Raw genomic sequence first — 18241 nt, forward strand, 5'->3', positions numbered from 1 at the left:
AATTCAAGGCTGCAAGAGAGGTGGGTTTTTTTGGGGCGGGGGAGAAGAAAGGGGTCGTGTGTGTGTGCTGGAAGTATAAACTAGGAATGCTGAAAGCATATTTTAAGTATTTTATCATACAGGAGTTTGGAAACTCTGTTTGAGCTTCCTATGATCAATTTTAATATAATCACTAATATATGCAAATTCACAACATTTTTAAACAACCAGTAGCTCTTTTTAATTTTCACTGCATTCTAGTTGTGAGCAAAAGGTTAGGGTACTGAACTTAAGAAGGTTGAAAGAAAAGGCTTTTAAATAAACCAGTATCACTTCATATAACCTCTCATAACCTGATTTTGGGTAAGTCTCCTACCCATGTAGACTACTAATTCCTCTGCTCTAGTGCAGACCTAGGAAAGTTGTAGTGAGGAGGCATGGCTCCTCTCAGACACAGATGCTGAGGGATGGCCATACAAGCCTACACATTGATAGAGGAAAAAGACCAAAAATTACTACCAGCACACTGAAGACAAGAAAAGACCTCTTTAACACGCAGGTGGGGAAAAGAGCTTATTGACCACTAGAAGTTCACGGCAAGCAGAAGTGGTAAAAGAGCAAGCATCAAGTTTCTTGCCCACCAGTCAAAGATGATAAGGGAAGCTGGGGCCAGACAGAGCAATACTAGTCACAGATCAATGGTACTTACGGCATTACTGTTCTCAGTGTTGCAACAACTATGTGCCTAAATTCTTGCTGAATGAGATTTAAGCTCATAAATTAGCTGTTTACATACAGAGCAACAACACCTGAATAGATTTTAAAAATCTGGGCCAGAGTGACCAGAAGAGCTGAGTGAAGGAGAAACAAAAAAGAGTATTGTCTGCCTCTAGGATATGGAGAAGACAAGGGTTCTTGGTGTAATATCTGCTCATTTTTTAAACAAAAATATATTTCATGTTATATTAACGCTCTAGCCAATAATTACTGCTTATAACACCAAACCCAGTGGCAAGTCAAATTGTTCAATTTGCAGTTACAGTAAAATGCTTTTTTTATGAATGGAGAATTGAGTTAAGAAAACAATCTCTCGGTAGATACAAGGTACAATATGATGCTTTGCATGATTTTCTTTTTGTTCTTCAAATTACTACAGTGTTAGCCAACACAATGAAGGTATAAGAATGTGCAGCGATGTCAATGTTCATTATATGTCCAACCCTTTCATCTACTCAGGAAAAATTGTCACATATCTAGTTCATCATAAAAGTGGAATTTGTAAAATTGAGATGCTACTGTAGTTTAGTAAGTTAACAATTCCATAAAGAGAAAGATGTAAGTGTTGTCAAACTAACAGAAAACAACTCACAATTATCACTACTTTCATCATTTTCCTCAGCTGGAAGGCTTTTTAACACAGAGTCAACACCAGGCAACCGACAACGTCTCTTCTTCCTTCCCTTTCTTCTCCTAATAAAGAATTTGAGTGAAATGTTCAATCTGTCATTACTCCATTTGTTTATTACTGCCATCATAGTATAAGCAGCAGTGCTATATGCAAAAGCAAGAAAAATATAAGCACAGATGATGAATGTTTGTGATTATATAGGTGTCAAAATTAATTTACTCAAGGGACTATATTTGATGGTGGACACATCAATGTTTTTACATACCCTGTTCTTCTCTGTAGCCATAAAAGGCTAGCTAGCATTGAAGATAGATCTTTCTTTTCCCAAAAAGAGCCCTGAATCAAGACTTCCCAAAGCACTTTTCAGCGATGTTTCTTTGAAAGGATGTGGTTCCAGTACATATGAATTTTTTTAACACTAAGTCTTCTCTTTAAGAACTGATACATAGTTAATCTGAATGAAAGCCACCAGAAGTAGAGATAAACAAAATCCTTACATGCGAGCCACAGCTTTTCTTGCCAATTTACGTTGTAATCTGCGGTTTTCGTCTGTATCACGAAGTACATGATCTTCAGCTGCCCATCTATCCCAGCTAAATATGGGGCCAAAAAAAAAAAAAGTGTTAAAAATCAGAAACTGACTTTACTAATAAATACTAAACAACAGATTTACATTTATCTACAAAGTAATATTGTAATGCTCTTCAGAAGAACAATCTGGAATTAAATGGTGCTATGACAGATTTGCATCTTTTGACATCATCCTTGGGTTTGGGTTTTTTGGGGTTTTTTTTTGTTTTTTAAGAAAAATAAAGCCATTTCTCCTTAACTTTAGAAGTTATGAAGTATTTGAAGCACTGAGAGAATGGTAAGGAATATCCTTTCAACATTAGAATGTTTCCAGCCTTTACCATCAAGCAATTTAGTTTACCAACACAGAGTTTAACTTTCCAAACACAGGAGCCACAAACATATGTCAACATGAATGAATTAGTCTCTCAGAAAATATATGTAAAAAGTATTCACAAAATAAAAATTACTGAAATCCTCCATTATAGAATTATTTCTTCCTATGAAGGCACTGTAATCTTTCTATTGAAGTGTTCCCACTTCATATAAAATTGTTAAAGAGAAGATTGTTAAATTATTAAAGCTTCTAGATCAGTTACAGAAATTTAAGAGGACCACTAAGCCACATTTTGAATGATAAAACGCAACCTAATATGAAAGAAAAATGATTAGTTAAGCAAACAGGCAAGCAATTACCAGATATAACTTGAATGTTTTATAATTACACTCAAAGATGAAAATACAGGCAGTCCCCGAGTTACGCGGATCCGACTTACGTCGGATCCGCAGTTACGAACAGGGCCCTCCCTCTCCCTGGTCTCCAGCAGACCAGGGAGAGGAAGCAAAGCGGCGGAACACGCGCGCAGCGGACAGCCCAGACGCGTCAGTCAGCGGACAGTCTGCAGACCAGGGGGACGGAGAGCAGAACAGAGCAAAGCCGCGGAGCACGCGGCCAGCTGACAGCCCAGAAGTGTCTGGGCTGTCCACTGGCCGCGTGTTCCGCCGCTTTGCTCTGCTCTGCTCCCCGTCCCCCTGGTCTGCAGACCAGGGGGACGGGGAGCAGAGCAAAGCTGCGGAGCACGTGGCCAGCGGACAGCCCAGACGTGTCTGGGCTGTCCGCTGCCTGCGTGTTCCACCGCTTTGCTCCCCGTCCCCCTGGTCTGCAGACCAGGGGGACGGGGAGCAAAGCAGAGCAAAGCCACGAAGCCCGAGGGCAGCATGATAGCCACGGCGCGTCTGGGCTGTCCCGCTACCCCCGTGCTCCGCTGCTTTGCTCTGGACGCCTGTGGTACAGCAGCTGGGGCGCTGCCGGTTGGTCCCGTAGCGCCGCTCTGGGCGCCACTGGACCAACCCATCAGCACCCCAGCTGCTCTGCCCCAGGTGTCCCCAAGTCAGCCGCTGCTGAAACTGACCAGTGGCTGACTACAGGAAGCCCCTGCCCCGGGCTTCCTGGAATCAGCTGCTGATCAGTTTCAGCAGCAGCTGACTTGGGGATGCCTGGGGTTCTTAAGTTGAATCTGTATGTAAGTCAGAACTGGCGTTCAGATTCAGCCGCTGTTGAAACTGATCAGTTCCGACTTACATACAGATTCAACTTAAGAACAAACCTACAGTCCCTATCTTGTACGTATCCCGGGGACTGCCTGTAGTGTATCAACAGGTTGAAGTACAGACTTAAAGTCCTGGAACCTAACAGTAGCCTTTTGATGTTAATAGGCGGCCTCCTGCAATTTAGCAAGGCTACAACTAATTAACTTTAAACTGCCCTATACAATAACCATATTCCTACCACCTTCATATTTTCTCTTTTCTGTTACACATCATTTAAATAAATATCTGCATCAATGTCCTTCACGTACTTTCAATATAAAAAGCATTTTAATAAAACGTTCACAATTTTTAAAAGCACTCATTAAAAACTTTGCTCAAAACACATGCATCCAAAATATAATGGTAACGTAACTCTGGCTTTTGCCCAGCCTCTTACTTCCCCATAACACTAACAACTTCTATTTCCTATATTCCTCTACACTTGGGCTAAGTAAGGCTACATCTACACTACAGTTCAGATTGAGGCGCTGAGATCAATGCACTGACAGTCAATTTAGCAGGTCTTGTGAAGACCCACCAAATCAAGTGCAAATTGCTCTCCAATAAATCCATTTACCCCATGAGAAGAGTAAGTTAAGTCAGTGGGAAAGTGTCTTGCATAGACCCCCACATGGTGCAGAAACTTACAGTAATGCTACATAAGGTAAGTTGACTCTAGCTACATTATTCACATAGCTGGAGTTGTGTACCTTAGATTGACTTACTGTGGCAATGTAAACCTACCCATAGTCCCCAAACCTGAGGGCTAGTCTACACAAATTTCCAATGAGTGTTTGCACTGCCAAGTCACTCCAGTCTACCTAAAAGGCTTTTAAACCCCTATATTCCACCTGAATAAGTGGAGAAAAACCTCAGGTGACACGCCCACGTCGAACTAAGGGCAGTGTAAACATAGTGTACTGTAATTCGGAGTTACTAGCTGCTGGGTGGTGATCCAGAGCACTCCCTTGCGAACACTCAAGTGAGCACTCTGATCTCCACTACTCTTCAGCCTGGTGAGCAGGAAAATCCTGGAGGAATTTAAAATATTCATTTCCTACAGAAGCAGTCATGCATGCCCAGGGTCTCAAACACTTCCAGCATGGAGCATTCAAGAGACGGTGGATCTTATTGCTGTGAGGAGGTGGGGTGGAGGAGTCTGTGCAGAGATACTCCAAACCAGCAAAAGAAACTATACCAAAATTGCACTGGGCTTGGTGGATAAGGGCTACAACAGGGACACACAGCAATGACATGAAAATAAAGGCTCTTAGACAAATGTGTCACAGGACAAGGCTGGTTCTGAGCCACAGACATGGGAGGCAGACAACATGCTCCCATAACCACCCACCACAATGCTGTCATCCCATGAGGCATTGGGACCCTAGCCCAGAATTCTGATCTGATTGAAGGACTGTGGGATAGCGAACCCCCAGTGCATCACTTCTTGAGTCAATGCAACCCTTGGCAGCGAGGATATGCTTGGTCAACCGCAGCCACCTAATGGGACATCCAAAATTGCATTCGTTAAATCAAGATGATTAAAATATGATTTTAAAACAATTTAAATAAAATTGATCTAATTTTGTAGTGTAGACAGCCCTAACTCCTACTTATTTCTTACCCTGTGCCATCTAGTAGTCTACAAAACACAACTGAAAAGATAGTGTAAATACAAAAGCTTGTTTAAACATAAAGATGCAACATATATTCTCACCTTCTGTTCCAACCATTAAAATGAATCAGATATTCTGGAATTTTTCTGCCCTTCTCATCTTTTCCAACAATAATATCAACAATCTGAAACCAAAAACAATGAGTCTGTCATAAGAAAGACTACAGTGAACTTTCTATAGAAATTAGTATTTAGGGAATGGGTTTGGGGGTGCAAAAAAGAATGTACACTTAAGAGTAAATGGAAAACTAGCGTATTGCCTCTGAGCATCCATATGGTAGGAAATGCGCTCAGTCCAGAGCCCAAGGAGTATTAAGAACAGCAAAGATGACAAAGTTTGCATTAAGGATGTAAGGGTACGTCTAAACTACATGGCTCCGTCGACGGAGCCATGTAGATGTGTTTATTTGGCAAAGGGAAATGAAGCCACGATTTTAATAATCGCGGCTTCATTTCAATTTAAATGGCTGCCGCGCTGAGCCGACAAACAGCTGATCATCTGTTTGTCAGCTCAGCACGCTAGTGTGGACACTCCCCTGTCGAAATGAAAGCTTTTTATCGACATCCCCGGTAAACCTCGTCCTACGAGGCATAACGGGGAGGTCGATAAAAGGCTTTCAGGTCGGTGTGGAGCATCCAGACTAGCGCACTGAGCCGACAAACAGCTGATCAGCTGTTTGTCGGCTCAGCGCGGCAGCCATTTAAATGTAAATGAAGCCGCAATTATTAAAATCGCGGCTTCATTTCCCTTTGCCTATCTGTCTAATCTACATGCCTCCATCGACGGAGGCATGTAGTCTAGACACACCCTAATAGTGCAGTCCAGGGGCAGCCAACCCATTACAGGCAAAGAGCCAAAATAGTTGTGAATATAGAGCAAAGAGCTGGAGGGGGAACAGTTGTCAAACAAACAAAAAAAGAGGACTGCCCCTTTAAGAAACACATTTAGAGGCTTTTTCATCACATCAGGCTCCCGATGGCTGACGCCATCTGGAATATGCCATTTTTAATGGCCGCGCCAGATGGCTCCCCTGCCCTGGTGAACACAGGGAGCCAGGAACCATTTCAGGGTCAACTTCGCGAGCCAGACCCGGGGGGGGGGGGGGAAGAGCCACATGCGGCTCACGAGCCATGGGTTGGCCACGGATGGTGTAGTCAATTAACTGATAAGCAAAAGCTTATAGGTTAATTCTGTAGACCAGTGTTTCTGAAAGTGCTCCACTTTGAGAAACACATTAACTGGCCACCCTGGTTGGTTTATTTATCAGCCCACAACGCTTCCCCGAAAGAGCAAAACAGAGCCAATGGGAGCAGCGAGGCGCTGTGGCTGTGGCGCTGGTAAATAAACAAACCAGGGCAGCCAATTTGTGTGTTTCTCGAAGTGATCTTGCGGAACACTTTCAGAAACACTGTTATAGACCACACGATTTCTCCCCACCCTTCTCAGTAATTTTTTTAGCAGGCTGGCCAGCAGCCCGGCTAAGTCCTAGCTCGCACTGGGTCCTAGACCTACTTCCGCTGCGGCTCTGCATTTAAAGCATATTAGGAGCCGGGTGGGCAGGCAGCTTGGGTCAGTTATGGCTCACGCCGGGTCCGGGAGCTCAGTCCCCTCAACTGTTTTTAGTTTCATTTAAAAAATATTTTGGTTTGTGGAACTAAGCTTGATGGGACTAATATTTCAAGTGTGTCACGCTCCCACTCTCTTTTACGGGCCAGACTACCTCATCACCAATTGAATCAACTCAGTGCAGCATAAGATTTGTGGTCCAACTAGGAATCCAAGACTACAGAAGAGAATGGGTACGAAGTTCCAGAACAACAACTCTCATTAAGCAATGTACCAACAAAGTCAGATGCAGTTTAACACTGAACAAAGCCAAAATGAAAAGTGTTAATTCACAAAAGAGAATTTTTGAGACATGTCCAAAATGTTTCAGATTTAGAACATTCCATTTCATGAAAAATAAATTGTTAGTCTCTTCATCCATATTTGGGATTAAAAAAACCCTCGATTTTCTGTGGACTGGAAATTCTGGTTGACCAAGTTAAAGTAACTCATCTTTCTTCCACACTTTTTTCTAAAAACTCCACACCTTTCTTTAAAAAAAAGTTATGAACAGGGGGTAAAATGAACTTAAATGTCTTACAGGTACTGTCCTATTGCAACCCGGGCCCCTGCCAGCTCATTTTTTAAACATCTTCCTGCTGGCTTTTGCCACAGTTCAGCCAGCTCTTGATTGAGCTGGGGATGCTCCAGCTTACTTTCACCTGCTTATAATGCTGAGAAATTAACCCCTTTACTGCACAAGAAATTAAGCACTTAGGGTACATCGACATTGCAGTTATTGCTGAATACCTGAGGTATCCCAAAATAGCTACCCTGCATCTACAAGCCGCCGGTTATATTAAAAATTTTTTTGAAATAACAGGCGTGCTATTTTGCCATCCTGGTAAACCTAGCTGCATGCGGGATAAGGGATGGCTCGAAATAGCAGGTTATTTCAAAATCTAACACTGGGTAGATGCGCCAAATTACAAAATAAGCTATTTCGAATGAGATTCCAGTTGAGATGCGCACAGTGCGTCTCTTATTTCGAGTTTAGGGTGCTGTGTGGACGCGCCCTTAGCCAGCCCCTTCGCCCCACCTGCTTCTCCTTCACTCTGTCACTGGCAGCCCCAAGCTCAGGTGCCCCGGGAGGGCTCCCCAGCACCACTGGCCGGGAGCAGGCAGGGCGGCAGCACTGAGCTCTGGGCTGGAGGCGGCTGCTATGCAGAGCTCAGGGATACAAGGGGGAACCGAGGGCGGAGGCGTGTCCGGCCCAGGCCCGCTCGCTGCCGGGCCGAGCCTTGCCCTGCCGGGGGCCGGCCCCGCTCACAGCGGTTACTACCCCGGCGGCTGCCGCACCGGGCGAGGCGACAAAGCCGGGAGGACCATCACCCGGAGCGGGCGCGAGGCGTCGCTGCCGGCCGGGCCCCAGGGGAACGGGGCGCCCGGGCCCGCGTGAGGGTCGGAGCCGCTGAGCTCCGCCCGAAGGCGGTTGGCGGGGGTTGGGGTGGCGGTTGCTGAGGTGGGCGGGGCAGGAGCCCCTTAGGCCAGACCGCGGCCGGCGGGCGGATGGGGCGGGGCCTCTTTCTCTCCGTCACCCGCGCGGCCGGGCTGGGCCCCGCGGGCGGTGGGGAGGGGCGGGGGGAGGAGCGGCGCGCGCGGCCGGGCCTGACCTTGGCATCATAGAGCACTTGGGCCTTGGTGGGGTCGGGCTCGAAGCAGAGAACGCGCTCGCCTCGCTGGAACTTCAATCTCATTCCCCGCGCGGTCATTTGTTCGTCATGGCGAAGAGGAGAGAAGCCCCGCCCCCCACGCCGGGAGGGGAGGGGCCGCAGCTAGCCCCGCCTCCCGCCCCGGGGACCCCGATGCGGAGGGGGCGGGGGTGCCTGAGCCTCGCGGCCCCCGTGCGGTGCAGCCGCATGATTGACATGCGCGAGGCAAATCACTTAGCGGGGGACGGGGACGGGGGGGTTTGCACAAAAAGTGCCATTGAGCGTCCCCTGCAGCTGATGAGTCCTTCCTCCTCTTCCCCTGGGGTCCCCTCACAATCCCCTGCGGACAGCGCGCCTTAGGCATAGGCAGCTACACTTAGTGGCTGGCAGTGAGGCCATGGCTGCGGGACCAGTGATTGGGGGGGGGGGGCAGAAATGACCTTCCCTGATCCAGCAAACCCTAATCCGGGACTAGTCAGGTCCCAAGTGTGCCAGACCAAAGAGGTCAAACCTGTAGCATGGTAGGTAAGGAATTATGCGTGTTTACTGAAAGTGTGTTCTTAGATTCCATATGACAGCAGAGGTGAAGAAAAAGGATTTCAGTCAGACGGGGTTATGTCTACACTGCAGGCTTCTTGCACAAGGTCTTGCGCAGAGGCAGGTCCACACTGCCATGTGCTTTTGCACAAGAGAAAGCTCTGATGGCCATTTTAGCTGGAGGGGTTTCTTGCACAAGAAACCCCTGTTGCCCATCCACACTGCCTTCCTGTGCAAGAGCACTTGCGCAAGAGGGCTTATTCCTCCCCTGGGAAGAAGAATAATTCTTGCGCAAGAAGCCCTCTGTTCTGATGCTTTACTGTAAATTTACTTGCGCAAGAACGTGTGTGCAGTGTAGATGCTCCACAAGTTTTTGCGCAAAAAGCTTGCAGTGTAGATATAGCCGAGATGTTTATTCACTCATCTCTTTGCTGGATGTTAAGTTATATAAGCTAACACAATGGTTGCATATTTATATTCAAAATTATCAAAGGAACATGAACTCAATGGGGCAGCAGTACACAGGAAAGCATGTCAAAGAAGTTGCACTGTTTTAGTATAGATACTGAATGTTAGGGGTTATAAGTAGAGGGCAAGGAATACCCCCCCCCCCATCTTCCCCTCATTGTGAGCCTAAGAAATAAATAGGCAGTACAATTTGCATTCATGAAAATGGGAGGTTACTTAGGCTTGGTTGAAAACGCAACAGGAAGACATCTGGGGTGAGAAACTGCTTTTGACTGGAGGTTTGCGTGTTCAGCTAAGTTTAGTCTCTAGAAAGCATGTTATGATTTTGTATGTAAGCTCTTTGTTTTAAAAAAAAACCTTAAAAAACAACAAAGTTCCTGTAGCACCTGAGGGTACATCTACACTTGCCCCCTTCTTTGAAGTAGGGAGGCAAATGAAGGCGACCGAAGTTGCAAATCAAGCGCAGGATTTAAATATCCCGTGCTTGATTAGCATAGTCGCGTCTGGTCGCCATGTTGGAAATTGACTAGCCCGAATTAACTCGCCGTGTGTAGACACGGTACTCCAAGGGAAAACCCCGAACTTCAAATTAACTGTACTTCTCATTGTACTTCGAAGAAGGGGGCAAGTGTAGAGGTACCTTTAGAGACTAACAAAAAATATATAAATAGTATTATGAGCTTTCATGAGCACAATCCACTTCTCCATGATACTATTTGTATGTTTGTGTTAGTTCCTAAGGTGCCACAGGACCATTGTTTTTAAAGTTTTTTTAATTACAGACTAACACGGCTACTCCTCTGAACACTTTGTTTCTATTATCCTTACTCAATAATTATTGAATCTTGGATAGTAAACTTATTCCTGTTTTCACTATAATTATAGCTCAGGATTGCAGTTTTAAATGAGGTGCTGATCTTGAGTCTTATTCACGCTGGTGACAGGGGGGTAACAAAATGTCTTACAGTCCTGGGCACCCTCACAATTGCTATACCTCAGACAAGACACTTCACCCTTGTGCCTCTGTTCTCTGTAAATCAGGGCTAATATTACTTACCTCCCTTTGTAAAGAGCTATATACAAATGTTCTACATTAGAGATAGACACTATTACTGTAGTGTCTGAGAGCTGGATTCATAAGGGGGACATAGGCATCTAATTGCTCCTTTGGGCACCCAAGTTCAACATCCAGGGCTGTTTCTAGAGGGGCACGGGGCCTGGGACAACTTTTCCACATCACAGGCCCTGCATCTACCCCATCTCTGCTACAGTCCTGCTCTGCCCCCACCCCACCCCTTCTCCAAGCTCTGGCCCCCAGCCAGTCCCTGCCCCATCCCCTTACAGAAGCTCCCTCCCCCTCAGAATGAGCCAGATGATTACTGGGGGGGAAGGGACTGCAGCAGGAGCTGCCCTCCTCCCCTGCACTCATCACTGCAGTGGGAGCAGGGAACAATCCAGTAGCCTGCTGTGCTCTGTCCCACCACCCTCCCAGCAGCTTCTTGTTAAAGCCAAGCACAGAAGGCTGGGAGAAGACAGTAGGGTGGAGTGGAGCAGACTGCCTGGTCATTCCGGCTCCTGCTGTGGCGGTGAATGCAGGGGGCCCCAGCCCTTGCTGCCTCCCCCCCCCCCCCCAGTAATCCCCTAGGATGCCCTGGGACCCATCAATAGGACAGGAAAGGTGGCTACCACCAGGCCCCCCAAAGCTTGAGGTCTGGGGTGGCTGCCCCAAGCCATCCTATGGATGGGACAGCTCTGCCAACATCCTGGTGCCACTGACATTTATAAAAGCACAGGTCAGTGGATGCCTAACTCTGTAGGCACCGGAAATCCTTAGGCATCAAGTATTCTCTGGTAAAGTCACCTAGATATCTACAGAGAGACATGATCAAATCATCATGGGGCAGCTTTAACTTAGAAATTAAACCTGAGACTTTCTTTTTCTTTTATTTCTATTGAGACCCTGGGCTCCACCCCATATAACCAGGTGCTTAATCCAGAGTAGTAAAGTAGAAAAGACCATCCAAAGATACTTTTAAATTAACATTTTATTGTATATTTATTTTTATGCTGTTGAGGGGAGGGAGGGGGGTCACCCAATCAGTACTTCCATTGTTCTTTTGGCCTCGAAGGATACTAACAAAAATCATGATTACAGTACCATTGAAATATGCTTTATATTTTTTTTAGAGTTACGGTTGAGATGACATTGTCATACTAAATCCCCATTTTCAATGGCTTAAAATGTTGTCATAAGGGATTTGACAGCATGTTTCATTTAGCCAAAAAAGATTACATGACTTTTTCTTGTAGAAAGTTTCACAAAAGTCTTTTAGGCCTCTTCTGAATTGTGTAAACATTAAAACATGTTTTTGTTTAGTTTGTTTGTTTTTTCAGATCCCTCCCTTTCTGGTTTGGCTAACCCTAAACTAATTTGGTTTTAAACACTGCAACTTGGCATGCACTTAGTTGTGAATGGGAAAAAAGTTCTTTTAATTGGTCAATAAAAACTTGGTTTTGAAATCAGAAAGGCTGTCACCATATGGTCCCCATCACATAAGTGCAGAAGGGATCTTGTGTCCATAGATCCAAGCTTGGAATGGAAGTGACACTTCCATGGCAAATATCCTTCTCCCTGACCCTCATATCTACAGAAAGCCCCCCACTGCAGCACATCAGATTCTATTTTTATGATTTTGAAAGGGACAGACCAGAGTGTGGTGAAGTGTTGAGGGTTGGCAAGTCTCCACCACTTTCTCCTCAACTCAGTTCAAATCTGTGAGAGAAGTTGGGGCAAGTTACTGCCAACAGAAAGTCTGTAGCATCTTAACATTAATTCACCCTGAATGCTACAGTGTGAAATAGATTCTGGAGGAAACATGAATCAGAGGTAGAGCTGGCAGCCTGGTTCCTGCAGAAGCCAAGCTCTCCAGAGACGACAAGGAATTGGTGTGGAGAATAGCAGACCTCATGTAGAAGATACTCTGTATTCACACAGAGAGCAGCAAACTTACACATTTGCAGAGTGGAAACCCATCCTCTTTATCCTTCCATTTCAATGGAATTGCTATTGCAGAAAAATGCCAACAGCAGTGCAATTTACAACATGTTTTATACCATAAAAAGTGGCTGAAAGGGGAACTTGGCAATTGGTGGGAGCAGAGAAAGTTTCAAACTGAAGTTTTCTCCTCAAGCTGCTCCTTTTGCCCCCCCCCCTCCGCTGTCTGTCTTCATTCTCCCATACTACCCTACAGATAGCACTATTAACAAATAAGGAAAGAAACAAAAGTCAGAAACAGCAGTGGCCTAAAAGTGAGTTTTAGTGATGCTGAATGAAATGTTATTGAAGACATATAAAAAGTTTAGACTGTATTATCTTTCTAACTTCAGAACAAACTTAGTGATATGAGTGGGAAATTTACTGCTGAGTGAGGGACCCATGAAGTCCTGAAATTACATCTATCACCTGAATCACATTTAAACATTGACTCTCTGCAAATGAGTTTGACATTCCAGTTTTAAAGTCTTATATACACTCAATTTGTGTACCAGTTTAAATAAAAGGGTATGCAAACTGATTTAGTTAAATCTCTTCATCCTCTATAGTAGGGATGTGAATGGTTAATCAGTGGGTCTGCCCTCTGGAGGCTGCTCTAGCTTGGCCAGAGCAGCGCATCGTGGATAGAGGCACTTCAGCCTCTCTGGAGCATCCCTTGCCTGTAGCTGCTGGGCTGGTGTGGTTCCCCCGCCTGTCCTCATTTAAGCAATTATCTGGTTTAACATCACGTTTAACCAATTAACTGATTAAATGGGATTTTACATGCCTACCCTCTAGTGCATGGCCACTCAACATGCGGCCAATGGGATGGTTGCAGCCTGTTTGTTGGCGGCCTGAGGCGCAGTTTGGGTTTACGTGGGGCTCAACATGTGGCCCACGAGTGGGAGCCAAAACAAAAAAGTAGTCAATATAATGGTCTTCTGTTGATATGTATTTTAGTAGTTAAATTCCTGGACTGTTATTGCTGATTGAAAGTGCTGTCATATGAGTGGAAATTGGGCAAATATTGCATTTTATTAATACCAGCAGAACTAACTTAAATGGGGCCTGTGTGTTGTGTAGTCTTGCCTTAATCTTTGTATTCAGGCCTGTCAGTATGAAAGAAGCTATTTGTATATATTTGCATAGATATTTGCATGTATATGCAACCACACTTAAGTTGCAGCCTTTGGCATGTGCTGCAAGGTATCACTGTGGCCCCCAGGGCTTCCAAAGTTGAGTAGCCCTGCTCTAGTGCAGTGTAGATTGGGATCTACTGGTAGATCTTGGAGCCTCTGACTGATGATCCTGACTGGTTTGACTTGGAGCTAGAGTACTTCAGCTGCCTTTCCCCCCACTGTTGTCTTTTCCTGGGCACTGCCTTGGAACTGGCCCCGAGAGGGCTTCTGTTTGATGGTCAGGGAGGCAGAAGAGAGGGGCCACTGATGTCAGGGTGTTCTCTTCTCCCCACCTCTGTACCCCCATCTCCACAGAATGAGCAGGGTTAGGCCTTGGAATAGGGGTAAGGAAGGAGGTAGGACAAAGGTATTAGGGTTTGAGATAGATCCGGTCTTGACTTAAATTGGAAAAGTGATCTTGCGCATAAAAAGGTTGGAGACTGCTGCTCTAGTGTGAGGTCTTAAACAGATGAAAAATACTACTGTTACTCCTGTTTAAAAAAAGGAAACACCATGCAATGCATTTGTTTTTGCTTACAAAGGAGTTGTTTGCAATTACAACTAAAGTATGGAAGCAATAAGGAAATTTGTGTGGCTACAAGAAGAACATTGTACAGTAAATGGATCAGAGGGGTAGCCGAGTTAGTCTGTATAGGATAAACTTAAAAAACAACAAATAGTCTGGTAGCACTTTAAAGACTAACAAAACATGTAGATGGTATCATGAGTTTTCGTGGGCACAACCCACTTCTTCAGATGAACAGAGCGTTGGATGTCCAGAACCAAAAGTAAACAGACTTCCAAGAGTTGCTTTGCTGGAAGATAATAAGGCCTCAAGAATTCAGCAAAGCATTTAAGAACATTTTAAGATAACATTTTTAAAAGCTCAATGTGTGCTTAAGTCCATCCCTATTCAGCAAAGCACTTAAGCACAACCTGAAAGATTAGTGTCTGCTTAACACTAAACTCTGCTTAAATACTTTGCTTAATCAGGGCCTAAAGATTAAGAAAAATATGCAAATTAAATCGGAAGATCCAGTCTAACTAACCTCTTTGTTTTAAATGCATATGAATTTTTGGAGGAATTTAAAGACAAATGCAGTAATGAGAAATAAATACAACATAGTTGATCTAGATTTTCAGAAAGGCTTTGGTATGGTTCCATTTAATGGACCAGTTAAACAAAAAACAGCAGGGATCCTCCTTGGACCATGGGACAGAATAAAAATTGGCAACAAAACAAAACAGAGAAAATAGAGTTTTGACCAGCGTAGTGGAAAGAAAAGTGCTGAATAGTATTCCTGTAGAGCTCAGTCTTTTTACCTGTGCTTTTATTTTATTTGTATTAATAGCTGTGAACTAGAAAGAGAAAGTTGGACTATGCCTATTAAGGTTGACCTGTGGACTCAGTCAAGTCAATTGATTAGCATAAATCACATAAAATCTTGCCAGGAAGTTTAAAGGGACAACTTCCAATTTAAATCATATTTCTATTTGTAAATCTTATATCTAAATAGACTGCTCAAAATGTACAAGAATTTAAATACCCGAGCCATAAAAATATTCCAATGTAATCTACCTTTAAATATAAAAGCATGAGATGATGAGTGAAATTAAAACAAGAAATGTTCTTGAAAAATGATTGCCTGGGATTACAACCAAGTGTTCTCATTACCACTTGGCACAACTTTTATGTTATATCTGGGAAAAAACACAGAAACATGAGAAGGAGGGAGATAAGAGCTGTGCAAAGAATGTTCACGCAATGATTTCTTAACTGAGCTGTGAACTTTCTTTACCCTCATTTTTCCCCCATTCTGTCTCAGTAACCTCTTCTCGTAATTCACCCTAAGTCAAACAATTAGCTTGTGGTGTGTACTGCAGATTCAGCTGAAATACCACTGTGTATGTCTGGCATACAGATGCTTGATTCTGAATATGCCAGACTTGGAAAGAAAGAGTGTGTGTGCGCGCGCGTGTGTGTGTGTGTGTGCATGTGCAGCAAAAACAATTATTCTACAGAAATAGAATAGTTCAGCACTGTTATTTATTATCCTGAGTGCCTCCCTGTTACCTGCACAAATTGCCTTATCCCTTCCTCACACTGTGGGGACACACACCTTTACCCAATTCTTAGGGCTCAGGGTGTAACTTCCTGCAGATGTGCAGGATCTTTTGCTACTAAAAGGGCCTTAAACAGTAATATTCTTATTTTATAATTTATTGACAATTACCAAGCAAGCAGAATATACATGTTAAGCATACAATGTCATGCTCACCAGTCCTGATCAAGGCAGGCAGACTTCCCGTTCACCAGGCAAGGTCAGTCTCTCTGGACTGAGAGGAGTTCTGGCAGCTCTAGTCTTAGGCTGTGACTTGGAGGTGAGTCTTCTTCTAGGTCTTTCCTCCTCCTTCTTCTTTTTCTTTCTTTCTTTCTTTCTTTCTTTCTTTCTTGCTGGTCTCCTACTTGGACCCCATTTTATATAGTGAAACTTGAGTCCTAATTAGCTATACTGGAACTAATTATTTTAGAATAATTTTACTGATCAATAACATACTGTAAGGCTGCGTCTACACTGGCCCCTTCTTCGGAATAGGCATGCTAATTTCAAACTTTGGAATAGGGAAATGCGTGGTGCGATCCTCCGGAATAAAGCCCGCGGGATTTAAATAAACATGGGGAAAAGCCGGAAAAGAGCATCCAGACTGACGGAATAAAGCCCTATTCCGGAGAATCTCTTATTCCTACTTCAAGTGGATCTCTTATTCCTCCCTAGTCCCTACTTCAAGTAGGAATAAGAGATCCTCCGGAATAGGGCTTTATTCCGGAGGATCGCACCACGCATTTCCCTATTCCAAAGTTTGAAATTAGCATGCCTATTCCGAAGAAGGGGCCAGTGTAGACGTAGCCTAACAGAGGGTATGTCTACACTACCCTCCTAGCTCGAACTAGGAGGGCAATGTAGGCATACCGCACTTGCAAATGAAGCCCGGGATTTGAATTTCCTGGGCTTCATTTGCATAAGCGGGGAGCCGCCATTTTTAAAACCCCGCTGGTTCGAACCCCGTGCAGCGCGGCTACATGGGGCTCGAACTAGGTAGTTCGGACTAGGATTCCACGAGGTGTACCGGTAGTTCGGAATAGGAATCCTAGTCCGAACTACCTAGTTCGAGCCCCATGTAGCCGCGCTGCACGGGGTTCGAACCAGCGGGGTTTTAAAAGTGGCGGCTCCCCGCTTATGCAAATGAAGCCCAGGAAATTCAAATCCCGGGCTTCATTTGCAAGTGCGGTATGCCTACATTACCCTCCTAGTTCGAACTAGCGGGGTAGTGTAGACATACCCAGAATTACCTAACCAATCGTACCCTACCACCTTAGTTGATGTACACCTTGCAAAATTAATTAAACATCAGACAAACAATTAAAAACCAGACAGAGATCATACAGAAAAACAATAGGAAAATGAGGACCATGATCATAGAATGAGGACACCACAACCTCAACAGTTTCTTGCCAGATAAAATGCTGTTTAGCTCAATTGTCTTTACCCATCTTGAGATCTATTTCTTTATCTCGTGATAATGGGTGCCATTAGGACAAGATCTCCTTCTAACTGCCTAATATGACACTATTTCAGTGGTTGCCAACCTTTTTGATACCTCCCTTCACAAACTTTTGGCAGACTGGTAACGATTTATTTGCATATTTGAATATTCATTATGCAAATAATGAATATGCTATTTAAAATGTTACCAGTCCACCAAAAGCCCTGGCCTCCAGAGTCCCCCAGTGTCAGCCCTAACTCCTAGACCCCCACTCTCCCATTTCCCCACTATCCCCCAGTGCCAGCCACTGGCCTCAGAGTCTCCTACACCCAACCCCTCTAGTGCCAGCCCCCCATCCCTTAGAGCCACCACCAGACCCCCAGTGCCAGCCACCTGTTTCCAGAGCCTCACTGTTCCCAAAACCCTTGTGCCAGCCTCTTAGCCTCAGAGCCCTCTCAGTGCCAGCCCCAATCCCAAGAGCCCCCCCAGCACTAGCCCAGCCCCTAGTCCCAGCCTTGTGACTCCAGATTCCCCCAGCATTAGCCCCATCCCCGGAGCCCACAGTGCCTGCCCCATCCTCCTCACCTAGCATCTGGCAAGCCTAATCTAATATCACAAATAAAATGTTTTTATTTACAAATATTCATGCAAGAATGATTTTTTTAAAATAAGTAGTTGGGCTCCCTAGTCCCAAACTAGTAATTATTCAAGGTGATAGTTTCCCTTAGAATTGGTTATTCTCCACTCAAGCTCCACAAAGCAAGCCGAACACTCAAACTTTGTACTTTGATGTTGCAATACACCCCAGGGTCATGGAAATGTCTCCTTTCTCAGTCAGTAGTTATGCAGGTACTAATGTTCATCCTGGGTCTCAACGTAGGTCCTAACAGTGATAGAAATGTAGCCGTGTTAGTCTGGTGTAGCTGAAACAAAAAACAGGACTATGTAGCACTTTAAAGACTAACAAGATGGTTTATTAGGTGATGAGCTTTCATGGG

At 44.6% G+C, this 18241-nt stretch overlaps 1 protein-coding gene across 2 annotated transcripts in view; it reads right to left on the reverse strand.

Moving 5' to 3' along the window:
* The window catches only part of MSL3 (MSL complex subunit 3), a 35863-nt gene extending 27265 nt beyond the window's left edge, over nucleotides 1-8598 (reverse strand). Inside the window, exons 1-4 of one of the 2 annotated variants that reach the window (XM_075914874.2) lie at nucleotides 8442-8598; nucleotides 5265-5347; nucleotides 1885-1980; nucleotides 1349-1449 (exon numbers count right to left, since the gene is read on the reverse strand). In XM_075914874.2, coding sequence (XP_075770989.2) covers nucleotides 1349-1449; nucleotides 1885-1980; nucleotides 5265-5347; nucleotides 8442-8540 — 379 coding nt within the window. In that variant the 5' untranslated portion in view covers nucleotides 8541-8598. Of the gene's footprint in view, nucleotides 1-1348; nucleotides 1450-1884; nucleotides 1981-5264; nucleotides 5348-7867; nucleotides 8301-8441 lie in introns of those variants that run through there. The other variant, XM_006122843.3, reaches the window with a different exon arrangement.
* Nucleotides 8599-18241: the final 9643 nt, after the last annotated feature.

The sequence above is a fragment of the Pelodiscus sinensis genome, chromosome 1 (assembly GCF_052426305.1).
Source record: "Pelodiscus sinensis isolate ZL-2025 chromosome 1, ASM5242630v1, whole genome shotgun sequence".
NCBI lineage: Eukaryota > Metazoa > Chordata > Testudines > Trionychidae > Pelodiscus > Pelodiscus sinensis.